We start from the raw sequence: 22,850 nt of genomic DNA, 5'->3' as shown, positions 1-22,850 counted from the left end.
CAGATCGGTGTAGGTCATTCTTCCACCGGCTAAGACCAAGTGCGATCTAGGTAAGATGCTTTCTAATTGTAAAATATAATGTATCCATCAGTTCAGCAGTTTATTCGTAATCGTATTACACAAGAAATGAAAAACTAAGAAATTAAATGCAGCAACCCATCGTCAAATTAACCTTTGCTATCCCAGATCTGTAACATCCCATTAAACAGACCTTATAAAAGGGCAATTTGTCGTATGTTTTGAATCTTTCGTAATTTTTTTTTAACATAGCAATACACGTTTTGTATTGCTTTACTTTAAAGCTTTTTATGACATATTGCTTACCATTTTTCTAATTAATATGCGATAATGCGACCATTGATTCATCTAGTCTACAAATATGATCAAATCAGCGACAAAATAGTGTAAAGTTTCACCCTCGAAATTTTATATGGCAACATTTGAAGACTTCAAAATATATCGACAAACAAATGGATTGATTTTCCATATAACTAAAGGTAAAGACAATAAAAATCACGCTCATTGCTATCGTTTATTGATTTAAAATACAAAACTTAGTGACATAAAGCTCTATCCTTTTATTGTTACAGTGCCTGCGAACTGACAATCCGATAGGAAATAAACATATAATTCCGAACACACCACATTAATGTCACAGTACAAATAAATATTATAATACATTACATATTGAAGCGCAGGGCATGTCCCGGCTGTGTGGGCTTCGTTCGGCTCACGGCTCTCGCGGAGAAATCATATTGACGCAGGATTCCAATCTTATATGCACTTCGACATCGACTTACTTTCTGATATCACATATTTTTTTCCGTAACAGTACTTTAAAAGCGGCGATTAAAAAATATTCACGTCAAATCATGTAAGTTTTGTAAAGGAGAAAATAAGTCAACACCAACGTCGATATTTATTACGATACAAAAATTTTCCATCAAATCATCTCGTACATGATTATAAGAACGTCACAATAGCTGAGTACAATGAATCAGAAAATAAGTTACATTATTATTTTGGAAACCCGCCTATGAAATATTATCACCCTACTATGAATATCTTGTTTCCCATACCTATTTCTTATATTCCTAACAGTCCTATACCTCATGAAGCAAAAAAGTATTATTACAGTAAATATTATACAGATAAGAGAGAAATTCAATATTTCAGAAGAGCGAGTTAAGGGATAGATTCAAATCTACAATTAAATCAAATTGGAAGTCATAGCGTTAACGAAGAGGCGAATACTTTCATGCTTCATGTATTAAATGAACAATTGTACCATACAAATGTGTATTTTAAAATAACTTTTTTCGGGAAAGGAGCTTTATAAAAAATTCACGGCAACATTCTGCAGCACAAAAAAATCTGCGTTCAGTTGCAATATCAACAAATTAGCGGGTTCACTCTGAGCGCCAATCTCAGTCGACGTACACCAACTATAAACAATTGAAAAAAATATAGTTTGCTAATTCACGTAGCTCCAGAATAAACCCGCTAATCCTAAGGCCCGCTACTGACACCGCTACTTTGCGATCGGACGCACTCTGTAGTCTTCTTAACTTACTTTAATACACAGTTTATATTATTTATGAATTTATGATGTACGTGACAAAATATTAGCTAATCATAAGGCATTGCCTAATTAAACAGAACATAATGAGCGCTATAATGTACATTTTACAAACAAACAATTGAACTTAATGAAACGTCAAACAATTATCGGTCGAAAGGAACTAATACAAAATTTCCGTATCGATCCATAAATTAAATTGAATAACCCTAACATTTAACAAGCATCATTTTACCATCGGTACAATCTTGTTACATTTTCTATATAATATATATATAATAAGTATGACAAATCTATATGACGCCGTAACATGTAAAAATCTACGCTACATTTGTACATTTGTTTCCGATACTGGGAATATTTAAACATTTAGTGTGCGACACGACGCCATTGTGCTCGTGCCGCCGGTATACAAATGATAGTGACAAAAGTCGCAGCACAAAGTCGCACGTGAGTAGCGGGCCTTATCCATAAAAGTTCCGGCACAGTAAGGCAGTGATTCAGTTTGCTATACAAAATATCTCCGTTACAAATTTACGAGCAGTCTGTTGCAATGAGGTTAGTCTATTGTAGATTCAAATCCAAAAAGGTTGAACGAGTCAGTTTATTTAATTTATTAACTCCTATCTGAAATACCCAAACTTTTTATTATATCATTCAACATTCCCGTAACCTACAAATACATTTTGTGTTTTATAGAATTACCTATACACTATTCATCTGCTTTACATATCCTCAGAATAATCCAATGGGTTAAAAAATAACCTATATTTATGTAAACACAATACATGTGTTCAAATGTACATAACCTCAAATCTTATGCATTCGAGATTGGAAATAAAAAACATTATACAATATACAACAACTCTGAAATGCGAGGGCAAAGTTTCAAACGATTCTCCACGCGAGAGGATCTTTTAAAGGATCGAATCGAGCCAATCAAAAAATACCCTCGCGTGTCACATTTTATTTTTACATATTCCGTCATAATTTGTCGAGTCGATACAAAACGAAATTTCAGTTTGGCCCTTTGATTTTCAGTCATCAGTTGCCGACACTTTTTACAAAATATAAAGCTCGCGAAAAAAAACTGAACGAAAGCTTAACTAGCATAGACGTAACTAAACTATAGATTAAACGGTTCGAGTCGCAGTCTGTAACCATCGCAAGTCCGTCCCCTAAATATGTACAATATTTATTTTCTACCATATTGCGTTCATGATATGCATTGCGTAACAATAAAAAAACCTAGCTTTCGGGCCGTCAACGCGTCCGGGCGGGAACTCTCTAAGTACGGTCGAATGAAGCAACTTGAAGAGGGTAATTCACCACGAGTCACGAGTCACGAGTCACGACGCGACGGATCGTCACCGCACCTCTCGACGGTCAGACTTATCGCATTAAATAAAAATATAGAGTTATAAATATGGTCCATAGTGGGCACTGTCACTGCGGCCCCGCTAGTGGATGGCCACGGGGCTGTGCTGCAGTGTGCACACGGCCTGCAGCAGGTCCTCCTCGCGCCGCGCTAGTGGATGGCCACGGGGCTGTGCTGCAGTGTGCACACGGCCTGCAGCAGGTCCTCCTCGCGCCGCGCTAGTGGATGGCCACGGGGCTGTGCTGCAGTGTGCACACGGCCTGCAGCAGGTCCTCCTCGCGCCGCGCTAGTGGATGGCCACGGGGCTGTGCTGCAGTGTGCACACGGCCTGCAGCAGGTCCTCCTCGCGCCGCGCTAGTGGATGGCCACGGGGCTGTGCTGCAGTGTGCACACGGCCTGCAGCAGGTCCTCCTCGCGCCGCGCTAGTGGATGGCCACGGGGCTGTGCTGCAGTGTGCACACGGCCTGCAGCAGGTCCTCCTCGCGCCGCGCTAGTGGATGGCCACGGGGCTGTGCTGCAGTGTGCACACGGCCTGCAGCAGGTCCTCCTCGCGCCGCGCTAGTGGATGGCCACGGGGCTGTGCTGCAGTGTGCACACGGCCTGCAGCAGGTCCTCCTCGCGCCGCGCTAGTGGATGGCCACGGGGCTGTGCTGCAGTGTGCACACGGCCTGCAGCAGGTCCTCCTCGCGCCGCGAGCTCTCCACCTCCATACGCTCGGCGCCGCCCCACAGCCGCCCGCCGCCCACTGCCACCGACACACAACACGAGTTAATCGGGTTATAGAGTGGCGAAACTGACTTTGTACTTGGAAATTTTGCCACCCCATCGTGTAATACGAGATATTTGCAACATTGCAATACAATAGTAGAATGAAGTTTATTTTTTTATGTAACTTATAAACTTAGTGCATCTAAATAGAGTGTTTCATGAACTTTTCCGAATACAAATTCAATTTCTTGTTAATACAAATTAGGGCCGATTTTTCAATCCGTGGTTAAAACTTACCCGTCCATAAAGTATTACACGATAATATTAAAAAGTCACTTGTAAACTGTCAATTGCATGAAATAAGAATACATTTTGAAACGGTAGTTTAATACGTTATTCGACGAATAAGTTTTAACCAAGGATTGAAAAATCAGCCCTTAAACGGTAAAGATAAGCAATTTGCCTGAGGGATTATCTATTTGAGGGATACTAATTAACCTATTCTATAGTTATTTGATCACTAATATCGATTATATTGTTATAGTAATTTGATTTTTATACACTGTTGCAATATAAATATTACGAAATGCTTGAAGTATGGTTATATGAAAGCTTATATAAAACGAAAAAACCGAGACAGATTAGCATCTGCATATTTAACCTTACACTTCAGAACTGAAGAATAAAACTAAATATTAATATGCGTGATATAATGATAACATATTGCAGATAAAAAAAACAGTGCTAAAAGAAACAGAGGCCATGCGTGTGATACATAGGAATGATGCCATGATGCATTATGATATGAAGTTGTTAATGTTTTTTCGTACATTTCTTTATGTATTGCGAGATCTATGGTTGTGAATACCATGCAGTGTTACACGAACTAAAGCAAAGGAGAGGAAAATGTATGTTAACCTCCGCGCATTTTACGATACAAACAGACGAAAAAAAGAGTCGTACTAAGAGAATAATGAAGATGTTTACTTTGAAGTCTGTATAGAAATAGACCAGGACCACGACAAAAGTGTATTCCAAGCTTCATTATATAATAACTAAATAATATAATAAGTTATCAATTCAATAGGACTGATCTTTAGCTTTATCAATAAAGAGGAGATCCTCTGAGCTCATTGGCAATTCCTTCTATACTTTAATATTAGACTACAATAACAAACAACTACATAATATTAAGCAGTTGTTGTGATTTATTAAATAAGAAGTCTTGTTGAACACTATTTAGACAGATGAGTATCGAATGCGCGGTAGCCAACACAACATTATATGCGGATATATGTGGATATATTCAGGTATATGCAGGTATATGCGGGTATATGCAGGTATATGCGGATATATTCAGGTATATGCGGACAATGCAGGTATATCCGGATGTCGGTATATACGGATATATGCAGGTATATGCGGGATATATGCGGGTATATGTGGATATATGCGGATTACGCGGGTATATGCGGATATATGTGGTATGGGGCGGGGCATGTAAGTACGGCACGTGAGTCAGACCTGTGACAAGTTAGAGGCGGCGTTAGTGTCGCGCGGGCGTGCCGCCGGACCGCTCTAGTCATCGCGGGTCCGACGGAACATCTGCCATCAACACACACATCACTTTATTTCATGGAAATCACCTTTTTTAAATGCTTTTTCTTTAGGTTGCGTTACGATAGTCGCATTGTGTGTGACTTTAATCGACGAGGAAATACATTCTTCTCAATAACTTTTTATATATTATGCTTCGATATTTTGGTCTATAAAGAGACACAAGCACAAGAGCTTATTGCACTAACTGCTCTTACTAGAAAAGAAGGAAAAATATACATTGATAATTATGTTACATCTAACTGCATTTAAACACTCTTAGAATACTTATTTAATTTAATTACGTTCTTAATTAGAATGCAGGACACTATCTATGTCTTGCTCCAAAAATTTTAATAATTCTTCTTTACCCAATAATTAATAATTTTGGCAATATTGATAAATATTAGCTAACGCAACTATCATAACGCAATAAATATAAAACAAAAGCTTTTATCACACCTTTATTCAAAGCTGTAACATTTAAACAACACATTTAAAAATAATAAAAAGAAAAAAAAAACTACAACAAAAAACAAATTACACATAAGCCTTTAATCAACATTAATTTCATTTCGACGACGGTGTGAGAAAAACTTGCCATGTGAAAAAATACTTTTATTTTATTTATTTTACAGGTAACCTCCATGACGAAGACATACAGCCGCTCAGTTGGAGATGACATGATGAAATGTTAGCACACGAGACAAGCTTCTGATGATAATGTTAGATGTCACATCTACACAGTATCATGACAACACTGAGGCTCGATACACATCCTTATACAGCTATTGCTATCTCTTTTACATCACTAATGTTGGAAAGAGAAAAAACTCGCTGAATATTGATATTTTGTATTTTATGGAAATGAAACTCGACAAATTTATGTAAAACTTTATTTCCTGTAGCTTCTAGAGTATTATAGATGCGTTTTTTTTTTGTAAATGTGTATCGAGTCTAACACCATTCGAACACCGAAGTTAAACAGCGAGTATGACAGATTATTTAAATAAATAAATAGATAATATATAGCGGCACGAATGAAATGAATCTTGTATAAGAGGCATTATAAACATCGAATACAATATTTAACAGCACAATCAATTTTGATGTAAATTGTTAATAAATTACACATAACATCGCACAGAGGCAACTTTTGTTATTTATTAAAATTAGAATACACGTAGATAAAAAAATACTAATATTTTTAATTTAAAGTAACAAAATTTTTACAATTTGTTTCATTAAGTATTACCATATTTCATAAATTATTATATTTTGTCATATTTACAATACAGCTTGATACTAAGTTTGATAATAAAACAATAGTTGTCAATGTGCGAATTGACAGTTAGTCAGTTATGATTCTGTTTTGGTCAGGTTGTGTTCATATGGAGTTTGTTATAGTCATGTGACGTTTCGTATAATCATATGAAGGTTGTACAGGTAAATTAGCTTGGAGAAATTTTTGCGTTTGTAGTAGTGTATGGTCAGCAAATAAAATAAAACAACATTTTATTTTTAGTTATTATTTTATATATGTATATATATAGATATTAATTATAAAATCAGGAATCAGGAAATTTAAAGCTTGATGTTAGTACTTTTAGAAACGATTAAAGTTTTTATATAAATAAGCCGCAGTTCGCGACAATAAAAATAAAACAATAGTTTTATTCAACACTTCAAAAAAATACTTTATCGAGTTTAAACTAACGATGAACGTTAAGTTTTACATTTATTACATAGGTAATATTTTAATTTACAAGACAAATGTGAAAAGTAAATCGTAATAAACATTACCTATTTCAAAAAAAATTACGTCGAACATTGCGTCGAACACATTCATTCAAGATTCATTTCAAATAGAAACTATGACATAAGACGCAGGACGCTTTCAAGAGAGATAGATATATGTGTCAAAACAAAAACTTTTACTTTTATTTCTATTTATTTGGTATAACTACGACTTAATAGTGATAACTGATAAATATGATCATTATAAATACAAATAGGAATTAACAATATTACGAACACGTGACACAATTAGTATTTTACCGATTCCATACGTCACATACGTGGTCATACATGTTTCAAAACACGAACTTTTAATATTATTTCTATTTATTCGGTATAATTAAGACTTAATAGTGATACATATTATGATCATTATAAATACAAATAGGAATTAACAATATCACGAATACGTGGCACAACTCAAATTTTACCGATACCACCCGTGGTCATTCTCCTTTATCAATTAAACTACGTACATAATAATTATAATTTTTGAATGAAATGTGTGCTTTATGTTCTAACGGTACCAAACAACTGCATCTGGCACCTGCGGACAGCGTAAACTGGTTTATTCTGGTTTTGTGCGTTTTTCCACTTTCCACTATCAAGTGACGATTTATTTATTTGTTTTGTTTCGTAATTATTATGGTCAAATATTAATTATGAAACAAATTTTAATGGACACGATATTTTATTGTTTCACGGTAGTCGCCTTGTCGTTTGCTCAAGGACGTGAAATTGAATGATATATTTTTTTTATAAAGTCAAAACCATTTTCTTTCAAATTAAAAGTTGTTTTTATTGAAAACAAAAGTGTTGCTAGGAATAAGTATAAAATTAAATAGTAATGTTAGGATATCGAAACATTTTTGTATAGGCCTGAACGATATAGTGGAAACGCACTCTAAGATCTGAGTAATATACACACCACTACATATGCAAAAATTTCTCCAAGCTAATTTACCTGTAATTTTTATCATGTGGTGTTTGTTTTAATACAGTATCTAATATTGCAATGTTCAGTTTAGTCATATGGGATTTGCTATATGGTTTAGGTTCTGGTTAAGTCAAGTCGGGTTGGTTTAGTCATGTGCGGTCTGTTGTAGCCAATGTATTGTTTCGGTAATTAGTCACGTGGTGTTCAATATAGTCATATTATGGCATTTTCTATAGTCATTTTCTGGTTAATGGCGTTGGTTTAGTAATATGCGGTCTGTTCTAGTCAAAGTTTTATTTCGGTTATCAGTCAAGTCGTGTTCAGTACAGTCATATGTAATTTACTATAATCGTTTAGAGTCTGATTAACTTAATTGAGGTTGGTTTAGTAATTTTAAAATTGTAATGAATGTTTTGTTTCAGTAATAAGTCACGTAGTGTACCGTATAGTCATGTGGTGTTCAGTATAGTCATGTGGTGTTCTGTATAGTCACGTGTAGTCACTCGTTGTCGACTGACCGTGCTGGTGGTGCGACTGCGCCTGCGCCTGCTGCGTGTTGGTGGACTCGTCGGCGGTGCGCTTGAAGAAGTTGTGCTGCAGCGCGTAGTACGGCGTCACGCGCTGCTTCGGGTCGTACTCCAGCATGCGCAGGATCAGGTCCTGGAAATTGCACGTGTGATTTTGTGAAATGGTTCTTTACAAATGGTAACATTTTAATACAACATTATTTTTAGATTTTTTCAGCTTGTTGCTAGACATCACGTTGTGATGATTTCAACTACGTCACATAGTATACCACCCAACTATTTTAAGTGCACACTCTACACATAGTATCTCACTAGCCTGAGTCTTGCACACTTATCTAACTCTTACTACATAAGTCTTCTTCGATCTGTTCTAACGATCTTATTCATATCCAACTTTATTCAATAGTGAAGTGTGTCGATAGGAGGTGCAACGTGTATCCAGTTCAAATGATATAATACAACTAACTTATATTTTAATCACTTTCTACTTGTGCCCTCTACCACCAGCTACATACACACTCGTACATGTTGCACGCCCCTCCCAACGAGTGCAACTAAACGAGTACATATTAACAGACTGCAAGATCTTGTTCCGCCATCCCCGTTCTTCCATCGATCGTCGAGGCGCACAGATTCTAGGCATCGCCATATGGTGGACGTTCCATGTACCCGGACTAAGCGTTTCGATTCCACATTTTTTATCCGAACCGCAAGGGACTGGAACATGCTTCCTGAATCTCTGTTCCCCGACGAGTACAATATGGGGGTCTTCAAGCGTAGAGTGAACAGGTACCTTCTAGGCAAGCGCGTATCATCTTAGACCACATTTCAGCTTAACATCAGGCGAGATTGTGGTCAAGCTCTTCCTTTTCAACAATAAAAAATAAAGACGTGTGGCACTCGGGGACTGCCGCGGTAAAGATATTGCATAGCATGCCTTCAACTTTCAAGCCACACCTCCGAGCCCGTCGGAGTGGGGAGCGTGAGGTTTTTTCGTTACGGAATTTCTCGATTCGGTCCCCGCGCTCAAGGCCCACGATAGAAGCTATGCAATAGCTTAAAAAATTCTGCCACGTGTATAGTCTCACCTTGAACTTGAGGTAGTCGGATACGGAGTGTCCGGGCTCGCCGCGGCGGCGCGCGGCCGGCCCGCCGCCCTCCACGCCCAGGATGTCGTGCAGCCGCCGCGTGCCCGCCGCCCGGTACTTTCTGTAGCCGCTGCGAATTGTAACACATTATTATTATTCGTGCAAAAAAAAAAAAAGCAAAAAATGGCTCTGGACTATAAATTATAATCCAGAGGTGGCGCGAACACCCTGTGATGACGGGTGCCTTTAAAAAAAAAACACATTATTATTATAGATCGGTACTTTATGTAGCCGCTGCGAATTGTAACACATTATTAATTACCATAATTTTGATTAAAAAATAATACCTACTATAAATCGCCTTCAAGTTGTCAGAACTAGACCAAATTTAATTGGTACCAACTTTCAAATAAAAGAAATTAGACAGGGCCGAAGCGAAACACTGCACATGAATAAAATTTTCGATAGTTAATGATTGATCTATCGAATATCAAAATTTGCAACCACAGATTTTCTAAAGAAAAGCTTGTCTAATGGACAATCGACGGATTGTTTGTGTTAGTATGCAGATATAAGAGTTCGATCGTAAAGTTATGTGAAAGATACCTTATTTAATAAACATACTAAAAAATAAACATACCCATCTTTACTCGCTACTTTCTTTAGTACATAACCGCCGCCCTCTGACGCCGGTAATTTGTCGAAGAATTTCCTAGTTTTGTGTGCCTGAAACAAAATGTGTGTAATATCAAACATTTATACGTGGGAAACTGCCTGTTCGTGTTTAAAGTTTGGTTAGGGACAAAGTCAAACGAGATAATGGGTTTAAATATAGATACAATTTAGAACTTCTAGAACTTTCAGATGGATATAGATACTATTGTAGGTAATACCTACGCCTGTAAACGCAAGTAAGTATATTTATCCGAAACTAAGACATTTTAGGAATTTTGAACTATTTAGGTATATGCACTTTTCACCTAATCATTATACGATCAGCATAGATCATAAAATACTGAAAACTGATCAATTATTTTTAACTGTAGTAATATAGCCCTTGAATCCAAATTGAATCAAAATCAAAACGCGCGACAAGTTCAAGTCACCTCAAGGGTACATATTATTAACAAATCAATATTAAGCGTCCAAAAATACGCATCTAGCATTAGTCGTACAAACGATTTCAATATTTAATAACAAAATACGGTAAGTAGGTCAGACGAGCCACAAAAGGGGGCAATTACACGGCGTTTACACATAACACATAGTTCCAACTTTGACAATTAACACGAATTTTCAGTCATTACCTCATTGCGTGGAAAATCTCACGAGTGGAATCGTATGGACGCGTTAAACAGGGATATGTAACACTGGGGGCTTACTTATAAACAATTCGGGAAGGTGATTGACCTTGTTTAGGGTTTCGTGTGTGTGAAAAGTGGGAATGAAAGAACATTACATAATATTTAATTATTTTTAGTACTTTTTTGATTCGTCTCAACCGATGCATTCAACTCATATAAATTTTTCTTCTTTTGCGCAATGCTTTTAACTTAGAAAGAATTCCAAAAAGGTACGTATCATTGCGTGGAAAATCTCACTCCTTACCTGATCCAATAAATGGTCTGGCGGCATGCCGAGCACCTCGACGATCTTGTTCATCTGGTCGAGCTCGTTGGCTCCACTGAACAAGGGCTCGCCGGTGTGCATCTCTACGAGTATGCTCCCGAGCGACCACAAACACTTCCCAAACAGTATAAAGTATCTTACCTGATCCAATAAATGGTCTGGCGGCATGCCGAGCACCTCGACGATCTTGTTCATCTGGTCGAGCTCGTTGGCTCCACTGAACAAGGGCTCGCCGGTGTGCATCTCTCCGAGTATGCACCCGAGCGACTACAAACAGTTCCCAAACAGTATAAAGTATCTTACCTGATCCAATAAATGGTCTGGGGGCATGCCGAGCACCTCGACGATCTTGTTCATCTGGTCGAGCTCGTTGGCTCCACTGAATAAGTGCTCGCCGGTATGCACCCGAGCGACTACAAACAGTTCCCACAAAGCATATAGTATCTTACCTGATCCAATAAATGGTCTGGCGGCATGCCGAGCACCTCGACGATCTTGTTCATCTGGTCGAGCTCGTTGGCTCCACTGAACAAGGGTTCGCCGGTGTGCATCTCTACGAGTATGCACCCGAGCGACCACATGTCGATCGCGAGGTCATAAGGGATGCCTAGTAGCACTTCTGGTGACCGGTAGAACCGCGACTGAATGTATTGGTATATCTGCGAAGACACAATATGTTAATATAGTGGTGTATGGGAAACGAGCGATAGAAAGAAACTTATCTGGTAACGTCAGCTTTGATTTTACTGATGATTTCCTTATGCCTAGGACCGAGGTGTATAAAGCAACCACATAGTCTAAGCTGGAAATAAATTAAAAGTCATCTTAATAATAATAAATTAGAAGAAACTCCCTATTTCCTTTAACATTATAATTTGTTGCTTTAAAGGGTAATTTTCTTCTTTTATAAGTGTGATAATATAAGTACTTTTTTATTAAGTATTGCAAATATTTAACCAATAAATAAAAACAATAGCAAAAACTTTTCTTAATGCCATTACGACGGCAGTATAAAATATTTCATCAAAACACACTTTCTCATTCAAAAAGAAAATAAGTAATAAATCAGATTGCATTTAATGTATAATAGGTGCACATTACAGCACAACTGTTGCATTACACCTCATTACCATACATAAACCGGGTGCAATTAAACATAAAAAAGCACGAACACATTTAAATTAATATCAATAAATGCAAATCGCAATGTCCACGCTCTCCAAGCATGATTTATTCGTAACATAAACAACGCGAGGAAGTCGTGTGCGTCGCAGTATTGACTTTAGTACGTCTTTTAATTATTAATTAAAAGAGTATCAAATATCAATGACACTGATTACCGCGCCGTTATTTTATCTAATATATAAAAATCAATGCCACTTTTCGTTGTAATTCCATAACTCGAGAACGGCTGAACCGATTTCGATAATTCTTTTTTTATTATATTCCTTGAAGTACGAGGATGGTTCTTATGTAGAGAAAACGTGAATATGTACCACGGGCGAAGCCGGGGCGGACCGCTAGTTGTTTATATAAACAGTGAGAAATGTCGCACAACAAAGAACCATTGACGCGCAATTTACGATAGATAACCTATGGCATTGGGTTGTCTCAATTAAAATTTTCAGAGAACAGCGCGAGGTCATTACGTGATTTCTGATTATGTTTGTCTTTATGTAATTTATTTAAGAATAAACTACTTTCATGATAACAACATTAATCTGTGATCGTTTAAAATTTATAACAATAATATTTATCCGACTAGCCAGCACGACGGAGTTTATTTTTCTTGCATTTATATGCATTATTGTTTAGCACGCGTTGTAAGGTCAACGTTTGCTGGTCTTTAATTACAAATACAGTGTCATTGAATAGAGTAAAATTACGAAATTGTAAATGCGAACTCTAGGCGCCATTTCTTTTCTGTTTTTTGCATACTTGATATTAATAAAACCTCGATTACTTTGCATCTATAGATGCAAGGTCACTGCAGTCATTCCTCCAAATGAAGAATCTATATATGTAGTACCTACCAAATATGAGTATATCAGAATTCAGAAAGCCACTGATTAGACCGCACCGACAATGATAACCGAGTACATTATATTATGCAATGATTATACCATAAACAGATAATATTCGTCACGATACATCGATACGTGTGCTTCGTAACAATTTATTGCGTTTTTAGATCAAGGACAATGTATTGTAATTTTAAAAATACATTTATCGCAATCTTAACTTGACGCGCGTAACTAGTTATGAGCGGTTTTTGACGTGCCAGATAACTGAATCTATCTACCAATCTACCAATATCTATCTCCCAAATTCCCGATTTCATTGTGAATGCTATTGCTACGAGCTTTACTGTCTATACTTATATTGTAAAGAGAAATATTAGTGTTTCTTTAAAAAATAGACTAAAACTATAGGATCGATTTCAAATATTACAATACAAACAATGTTCCAATGTAAACATAGGCTATTTAATTTGATTTTTATTTTATCCAATAAACTGAGCGTCTACTTTATAATTAAATATCTATTAAGTAATCTTGTATTTTGATTAAAATATATTCCACTATTGCGTCACCGCGCGACGCTCGGAGCGAAAATAGATTTATTGTTTTACACTAGACAGTACTTTCAGAATTTTAATTGCTCCAACTACGGCCCACGTACAAATCGATTTTCCAAATTAAAATTTCAAAACCTAGACAAATGGCCTCATTAGTGTCCGATTTATTCGTGAACATGTTTTTACATAAAATCGAATTGAATAAAAATAAAATTGAAAAAAAAAAAGATAAACCAATCAACCAAGAATTATTTTACTACTAGTACCTAATTTCTAGAAACCACTTACAGCTCAAAATAAATAAAAAAAAACTTAAATCTTGTTAATCTGGTTTAACTCTATCATTGAAAATTCAAATTGCAACTCAATAATTACGCTTTGTTTTATCTTAATATATATAAATCTCGTGTCACAATGTTTGTCCTCAATGGACTCCTAAACCACTTAACCAATTATAATAAAATTCGCACACCATGTGCAGTTCGATTCAACTTGAGAGATAGGATAGTTTAAATCTCAAATAGTTTTAGAAAAAGCGGGCGAAGCCGCGGGCGGTAAGCTAGTATCTTATATAGCACAAATATTTGTAACCCAAAAAGCCTATAAGTTATAAATGTTAAGGTATTATGGGCCCTCTTCACAATGGGCAGCGTTGGGCGAGTAGAGGTAATCACGATAGTGTAGAGGGCCTGAATGTCATGAACGGCCAACATTGTAGATGTTTATTCATAATCGCCGTAATGGTGGCAAACATCGACAATTATTTGTTGGGCCAACACTGCCCATGATTAAGAGAACGCAATAAATGTAGACAATAAAAACAATTAATATAAGTAATGAAACTCAGCACTCACCCGTTGTCCTAACTGACACGAACTACCAAAGTCGACAATTTTGATCGCCGACCTCTTCGGATTGCACAGGAGAATATTCTCCGGTTTTAGATCACAGTGAATTATATTTAGTTCTGTAACAAATAGTTTATATTCATTATTAAATGGTGCACAAATTATATGACACATACTTCAAGTTTCTATACTACAAAGTCTTCTAACTACTTCTGTATTAATAATGACCACTGTACGATTATTACACCTTAGGATCCTGATCTTACCTGTAGAGATAACAAATAATGTAAGAGTCATATTATAATTAACGTAATAAGTTGATCTACAAAACTGCTATAATTATACGAACATGCAAATTATGTAAAACGCATACAAATGATGATGATGCGCTGTGTACATTAGCACTGTACGTACTCCCGGTTGCGCGTAACAATTGTAACTTCACTTAATAAAAGAGTTGACATATTTACACCGCGAAAATATCCCAGCAGATAAATCGTAAACAAAACAAATAAACAAACTCGCACGGCACGGCAACTCGCTCGCACTCGCACTCGGTGCACAGTTGTTGCGTGAACTTGCGCGTGAGATTCGTACAGCTGGTCTAAGATCCGAATATAAGTCGAAATGCAACGGCGTGATAATAGAATGAGACCAATTTTATAATAAATTTAGTGTATTAAAAATGGGTTGACTGGGAAAATCCTGGACAGGATATTTTTTATTAATTATTAAAAAATCTTTTATTTTCATTTTTTATTAATTGCAGTTTCGAGATAATAAAACAATTTTGTAATAAAACAGCGCTGACATTTTTTTTTCATCATCCTATCAAGTGAAAGTAACTGGTACCGACATACCTGTTTATACCTGCCAACCTAGCCGTTTGTCCCGGTAAATATTAGAAAACGACTATGATTGCACATTCTGTAGCTTTCAAGTCTAAATAATTTTTTTTTTATTATGTTGATATTGCAATTAATTAAAAAAATTGTTTTTTTTTTTAATTCATTAAAAATGTCCTGTCCAGGATTTTCCCAGTCAACCCATTTTTAATACGCTAAATTTATTATAAAATTGGTCTCATTCTATTATCACGCCGTTGCATTTCGACTTATATTTATATATTTATATGATAGAAAGAAGATTTCACCTTTTACAATTTGAACAGATCGTACGACCATTTAAATAAAATCTAAATATACAATCTGGTGAGATTGTACCAGGTTGACTAAGGAGCAGCAGCGCGGTGCACAGCTACTGCGCGAACTTGCGCGTTCTCTTATTGAATTGTAGAATTGTTGAAACCTTTCTTTTATCAAAAGAGTTGACATATTACACTGTGCAAACATTCCTGCAGTCAAAACATAAACAAACTCACCGGGTTGACTAAGGAACAGGAGCGCGGTGCACAACTGCTGCGCAAACTTGCGCGTGAGGTTGAGCGACACGCCGCGAAAGTTCGTGTTGCGCAGCAGATCGTACAGATTGTACGACAGCAGCTCGAACACTAGGCACAGGTGGTTGCGCCACATAAAGTGCCGCTTCAGTTTCACTGCAAACCACGATGGACACGTTAATATCAAAGTATATATACATATATAAAGTGTAGGCGTATATATTATTATACAGTACCTAATATTATAAAGACAAAGGACAATGGGAAACAAATGTATGGAGTCTGGGCCCACCCCGCAATAGTAACATGTGATATACCATTGCATAGGGCTTTTTAAGCGGAACATTATTTATTATTACAACTATGGTCAAATGTTAGTACTTTCGGCGTCTTAAAGTATTTTAATCTAACAAATTATTTATAGATTTTTATAAGGTACAATGGTAATAATACACGTATTTCACTTTAAATAAGATTTATTCGTCGTCCTGTACATCGATAACAATTACATCGTTTAAAAAAGCCGCGGGGGCCAGGAATGGTTGATATCTCCCAACTCCTAGGTACCAAATCAAAGATATTATATGAGCGCAAGTACCTACAGTTCGCCGTCCGGTCAAGCAAGTACAATAATATTGTGTTATCGCGTTTCTTCCAACTTGGTTTCGATCAATTAATACGGTAAATTATAATATAATTATTACGGTAATTAATAATTTACATGTAATACGGTTCTAACACTATTCGGTAATATATTGAAGTAAACTACGATAATTAATTGCAGGGATTGGGATCACTTTTATGACAGTATAACTCCGAAAGTACTGACTTTTAACCTTTGATGTAATACTAAGTTTTATTCGGTATAAAAATACCAATTCATTCATGAGTTTCTCACTTCTATTGAGAGGTGGGCCCACCATTACTCATTGTCCTTTTGATATTTTATTCGTTACGATCAAACGCATACAAAAGTATTTGCATTCCTAGTATAAGACTGTTAGATATAACACCACTGAAAAACATCAATTAAATTAACTCTTTGAAAGCTACATATGAGTATATAGAACATGGGAATATAATATAAGAAGTATAAGTTTAATCTAAACTAGTATTATAGTATTATATCTACGGATTTGTTATATGTTTGTGCAGTGCAACACGGGTGAGAGTCAGAGGGATGCGAAGGTCGAATTTTTGACCACCGGACGATCCTATTTGTAAGTTGTAATCAACAATGTGTATTAAATGTTAAGTATAATAAGGAAACACAAATTAAGAAGATTGTTTCGAGGATGTCACGATATTTGTTTAATGGTTGGACAAAATTATACAAGACCTATTATGAATATTGAAGTAATTAGTTTTGTCCTAAAAAAATTACCAAATGAAATCTTTAATTTTTCTCTGTCATTACTTATCCTAAAGTAGCTCATATTGCATTAATGAACAAATAGACCACCACCCCCTGTGCTAATTGTATCAATTTTGTCAGTATTTAACCTCAAACTTTCGTATTATCGTAACCATAATCCACGAGCTAATCATATGAATTACAAACGTAACCATGAACTAATTCCTTGTTATGCTTTTCGATAAAACGTGGCGACATGGGGAAAAACCGCCACCGAATCCGACTTAATTGACCAATTAGACAAATTTGACCTCATATTATTTTAACCTTATCTCCCTATTTTATATTCATTATAGCCGATTTTCAATCCTTGGTTAAAATTTATCCGTCCAATAAAGTATTATACGAACATATTAAAATGTCACCTGTAAACTGTCAAATACGGACAATTACAATACATTTTTGAAATGGTAGTTTAATACGTTATTCGATGAATAAGTTTTAACCAGGGATTGAAAAATCAGCCCTTAGTTAAATAAATAGATTCTTACCTATATAATACTTATTTTCCGCGTCTGCCCTGTTCATCATTTCTAGTAACTTGACTTCTATTTGTGCCTGATTTAAGAAAGGTTTCTTATTTTTAATAATTTTTATCGCTACTTGACACTGCTCCTCGTGGTCGTAGGCTTTTACAACCTGAAAAAATAATACAATAACATTTTATACCTACGAAGCATTTCATAATAATTTTTACTTGATTATCCAAACATTTTCTATAAAGAAATAATTTACTACATTAATAATCTACTATAAAGCATATAACCAATATGTTATTTACTATTAAGGAGGCATTCAAAAAATCAAACTTACTTCATCAACAACATCAGCTACTATTAGATTAGATCGACTTATGAGTACCCCAAATAACGTTTTATTATATTTTTAAAATTAAATTATGGATTGTTTCGTAGAATTAAGTATTGAAACAACCATTGGAACGTGAACGAATGGAATGTTTTTCTCTTTGATGGTGCTCATTAAATATTGTCGAGTTATAGTCGGTTGTTGGTTGGTTATAATTGTCATCAAAACATTAATATTGCTCAAAATACACAATCCTGCTTACAAACATTTCCTGGAAGATATCACTATACTAAATCATAAGCCCACCTCATACATTTTACCATACCTTTTACATAATAGTTTCAAACTTTTCTTTATGAAGAATTTAATCAACGTTCATATCAAACATTGGCCGTATATTATCGAAACTCGTTCATATGGCAATAGATCGCCCAAACAATTGTATCCTTTCTATTTCATAATAATTTTTACGTATGTAAAACTCGACCAGTGTAACCTACTAGTGTTTATGGGCGGTAGTTGTCACCACCTCTTATTGCCTACAAACATCAGGTGTCCCGCCTGCACCTTTTTTACTCTGCCAAAAGGTACGCGTACAATTTATTAAGCTATTGCATAGCTTCTATCGCGGGCCTTGAGCGCGGGGACCGAATCGAGAAATTCCGTAACGAAAAAACCTCACGCTCCCCACTCCGACGGGCGGAGCGGGAGGCTTGAAGGCATAGCATGCAATAGATACCGCGGCAGTCCCCGAGTGCCACACGTCGTTTTTTTAATATTTTATCATTCATACCTGTCCAAAGGAGCCTTTGCCGATCGGCGAAGAGATCTCGTACCGGTCGAGGAACTTCTCGCCTTGCTTTATGATGTAGTCGTGGTTGTCGTCGTCGTACCCGTCGTTGTACAGCTTCCGCTCCTTCTTGTGCGACCCGTCGTCGCCGAGGTACTGCTGCGCTCTCCGCTTCTTTTTCGCGTAGTATACCTGCGACAAACGTGTTACTGTTAGATTGTTATATATTACGTATATGTGACAACATTTATTATTTGCTTAGTATACATGTGGGGGTATATAGAACATAGATTGTTTTACTTGAGACAGAATTTATTTGCATTGTTTAGCTGTGGCGAACTGTTTAACATTTGTTCGGTATGCATCAGTTTCTACTATAGCACTATTTTTATTTTAGTCTGATCTGTTTTATTATTTAGTTACTAAATTTTAGTACATTCATGTATCGTACGCAAAAGTACATTTATAAGGAATCTAAACATCGTGTATGTGCTTTGATATATGTACTAGTTTATATAAGATTTCTGTTACCAAAAAAACAATGAACATATTTCATTTAAAAATAATGTATCAATATAACATAATATAATTTTGTTTAATAAGACGGAAAAAATATATCCTTTCAATAAGGTCCGCACCCCGCATTTCCCATTAGAGGTCACGTATATCGAATTCAATGACAACATGATTAATTGAATACCGCCGAAACCCAGATCAAAGTTCAAACAAGACAGACGATAATAAAACAAAACAACAAGAATAAATAAAGACATTTCATTTCTTCACCTCATTTTTCCCGAAAACTGATTTAATGTTTCCCAGTTTTTATTTGACAGGTGTGCCAACAACAACGGAATTACGAAGCATTGAAATAATTATGTTTTGGTGTTACTTCAAAATAAATTATTTAATTTCGCTCCAGTCTGATGCTAATCGTCATTTTGGACAGGTCAAAATTGACAATGTCATTTTCATAAAAAAAATCTATTGCACAACCATCCAGTGTTATTTTTGTGCCCGTTAAAAATATGTATGAGAAATTATAAAAACATTAGGCAAGCTTTAATATGATATAATCTTTTCAACAGCTATTTCATCATGTAATCACGTCATTACCAACTATTTACGATAGCGATTCAGACAACATCAAACGAGCAAGACAGCTGTGAGAATAAAAAATAACCAAAAGACATAAAAGCAATCACTTCTAGTAGACGCGTCAACGAAAAAAGCCATCGCATGTGTTATAGGAAATGAAGAGGCGAGGAGAGAGGGAATTTCGACGGACGTTGACCCAAATATGCGGTTGACATTGATCGACGATACTCGATACGTTTATATAAAACATTCATATAATCAACGCATGGATTCGGGACTAGGCAGTTCATTGCTACCGGTTTTTTATGCGGCACCGTCGCGTCTCGACGGCGGACTCGCAGTGACTCATTAATATGTTCTCACTACTTGCATGTAATTACTAATGTGAACGCCCGTGTAGGTACACGGGCTCCTCTATGCTTTCGATACAGATTCGATCGGCGTTTCGAAGAGCGTGCGATCGGCCGATCGATGCGTCAGAGGCGCGTCACATGACCTACAATATCTGGCATTCACCACCGTTACGTAAGTAACGTGGCGGACAATATCGGCGACTGCATAGCATTCGCAGCGTGGCGGAAGTGTCGCATATCGACGGGGCCAACCGATAACCCAAATATCTGCCTCCGACCTACATACCTATTACGTGGTATATTTTACAGCTGATGACCGCCGTTATAGCGGCGTTGGTATAGTGAGAGGCAATGGCGCGGATAAATGCGGGTGTGCGTCTTGCGTTGCGAGGCGAAGTCGCACTTCCTCGGGGACGTTTGTCGGGTCGGGCGGTGCGTATCTAAGGTCAGTGTTGTCATGTGGGGCGTCATCAATCAGGAGACTCCGTGGTAGCGGCGGCGGAGGCGAGCAGGCCAGTGACCGCGGCACGTGGTCGAGATGAGCGCGTCGGGCCGGGGAGACGGCGCGCGGCGGCTGTCATTGATTTTCCCCTCCCCGCGCCTCGCCACCAGCGGCCCCTCCCCGCCGCGTCTCACCCACTTCCAGCGCCCGATAACGAGGTTAACGGGCGACGTGAGCGTCTCCTAAACTTTAATTATACCCGTACACCCGTCGTGCATGTTTAACCGGGCCTCTATTCAACGTTTTGTTTGCAGCGCACCTGATAACATGATCCACCGTTCGGTTAACTATCTAATGAACGGCGCCGGGATGTCAACTCGAAGAGCGCAACTCGTAGGCTCGTCGCGGACCGACTTCTATTCAAATCCGCTAACTACGTCTCGGCATAAGCGTGCGACTGGGTAAACTTCGTGAATTTATTATAAACACTTATTTATTATAAACACTTGAGCTCCCATGCTCTTTACCTTGTAACTTGCAGCGAAGGAAATAAATTTATTAATATGCAATAGAACAGCGTGCAACCTCAAGATACGAGCTAAATCTATTTATGCTTGTTGCGAAACGATCATTATTAATCTTAATAGCCTGTGTGGTCGGTCGTGTGTTGTATTTATAGGAAGGGCTGGTGTGGAGAAAGTTACCCTTTTAAACACGGTACTACGGCGCTATACGATTACTATAAATTTAAATTACGGCTTGTGAAATCAAAACTAAACAATCGCCGACATTTAGTAGCACTCGTATAAATCATCGGGCACAACTTAATTGAACCGATAAAATATAGCTTATAAACGTTACGCGCATTCATCACCGCGTTTGATTCATCGTGAGAACGGCCACTAGATTATTTCGATCTGGTTCGTAACGATTTTTCAAAACGTTTCCTAGTAACCATTGCAACATATGTTGCTTGCTCGGTTATCAAAAGACATTATTTCTATAGAGTTATGAAACCTAATGATTCATTGTCAATCGATATGCGGCTCAAGCGTCGATCACGATGCAGCAATCAGCATACACGCCAAGAAAAAGTTGTTGCATCATCGTAACATTGCGACTTCCAGTTTTCTTCTTACATATGACTATAGTTAAAGAATATTTGAACAATGCAATATTGTACCTAAGTTTTAATTATAATATTACTAGCTTTCCCGGAAAACATTCTGCCTGAAGAATAAGCAAAACAACACTTAGGGAAAAAAGAAATGTTGACCGATTCTCAGAACTACCCAATAGTCATACAAAATAGATATTTATCTAACAATGTTTTAATTAAGACCATGTTAAAAAAATATTTTATAGACTCGTCTTAGTTATTATGTAAAAACTGGTAGAAACGAAGAAAATCAACGGGTTACAATTAAAAAGTTTCAAAGTAAAACATTTTATCCTTTCAAATTATTGTGGGATACGTGCGAGGTTTTCCACGAAGATAATGCCAAACCTAATAACAATATTGAATGACTGCGTAATTTAACAATCTCCCAATTGATCCGTCGCTATTACAACCCACGCAATTCCGATGTGATATATTTGTTCGGGGATAATATTCGACTGTAAATAACGGTCTGGTAAACAGGTATTTTTATAATAGGGAATAGATTTAAAGGTCGCCGCGGGATCGTATTGACTTGCGCGCATACATTTGTTATTGATAGCTTAGTTACTTTCTTATGCTAATCTTCCAATTGTGTATCTACCCACAATGAACATAAATATTTATTTGCATGATTTTTCATTATTGCTTTTTTGTAAGGACTATTGAGTACGTTGATACGTAATGTCGAATACTGACCCAATAAAATAGTTATTAGTATAG

At 36.8% G+C, this 22,850-nt stretch overlaps 1 protein-coding gene across 1 annotated transcript in view; it reads right to left on the bottom strand.

Moving 5' to 3' along the window:
• Positions 1 to 1,606: 1,606 nt before the first annotated feature.
• Positions 1,607 to 22,850, bottom strand: part of LOC123697333 (serine/threonine-protein kinase minibrain) — a 129,898-nt gene continuing 108,654 nt past the window's right edge. Inside the window, exons 4-12 of the mRNA XM_045643810.1 lie at positions 19,079 to 19,267; positions 17,970 to 18,117; positions 16,047 to 16,220; positions 14,672 to 14,784; positions 11,689 to 11,898; positions 10,251 to 10,336; positions 9,611 to 9,740; positions 8,514 to 8,655; positions 1,607 to 3,702 (exon numbers count right to left, since the gene is read on the bottom strand). Coding sequence (XP_045499766.1) covers positions 3,584 to 3,702; positions 8,514 to 8,655; positions 9,611 to 9,740; positions 10,251 to 10,336; positions 11,689 to 11,898; positions 14,672 to 14,784; positions 16,047 to 16,220; positions 17,970 to 18,117; positions 19,079 to 19,267 — 1,311 coding nt within the window. The 3' untranslated portion in view covers positions 1,607 to 3,583. The remainder of the gene's footprint in view (positions 3,703 to 8,513; positions 8,656 to 9,610; positions 9,741 to 10,250; positions 10,337 to 11,688; positions 11,899 to 14,671; positions 14,785 to 16,046; positions 16,221 to 17,969; positions 18,118 to 19,078; positions 19,268 to 22,850) is intronic.

The sequence above is a fragment of the Colias croceus genome, chromosome 14 (assembly GCF_905220415.1).
Source record: "Colias croceus chromosome 14, ilColCroc2.1".
Taxonomy (NCBI): domain Eukaryota; kingdom Metazoa; phylum Arthropoda; class Insecta; order Lepidoptera; family Pieridae; genus Colias; species Colias croceus.
Note: the sequence above shows the minus strand (reverse complement) of the source record. Positions and strands in the feature narration are given on the sequence as shown.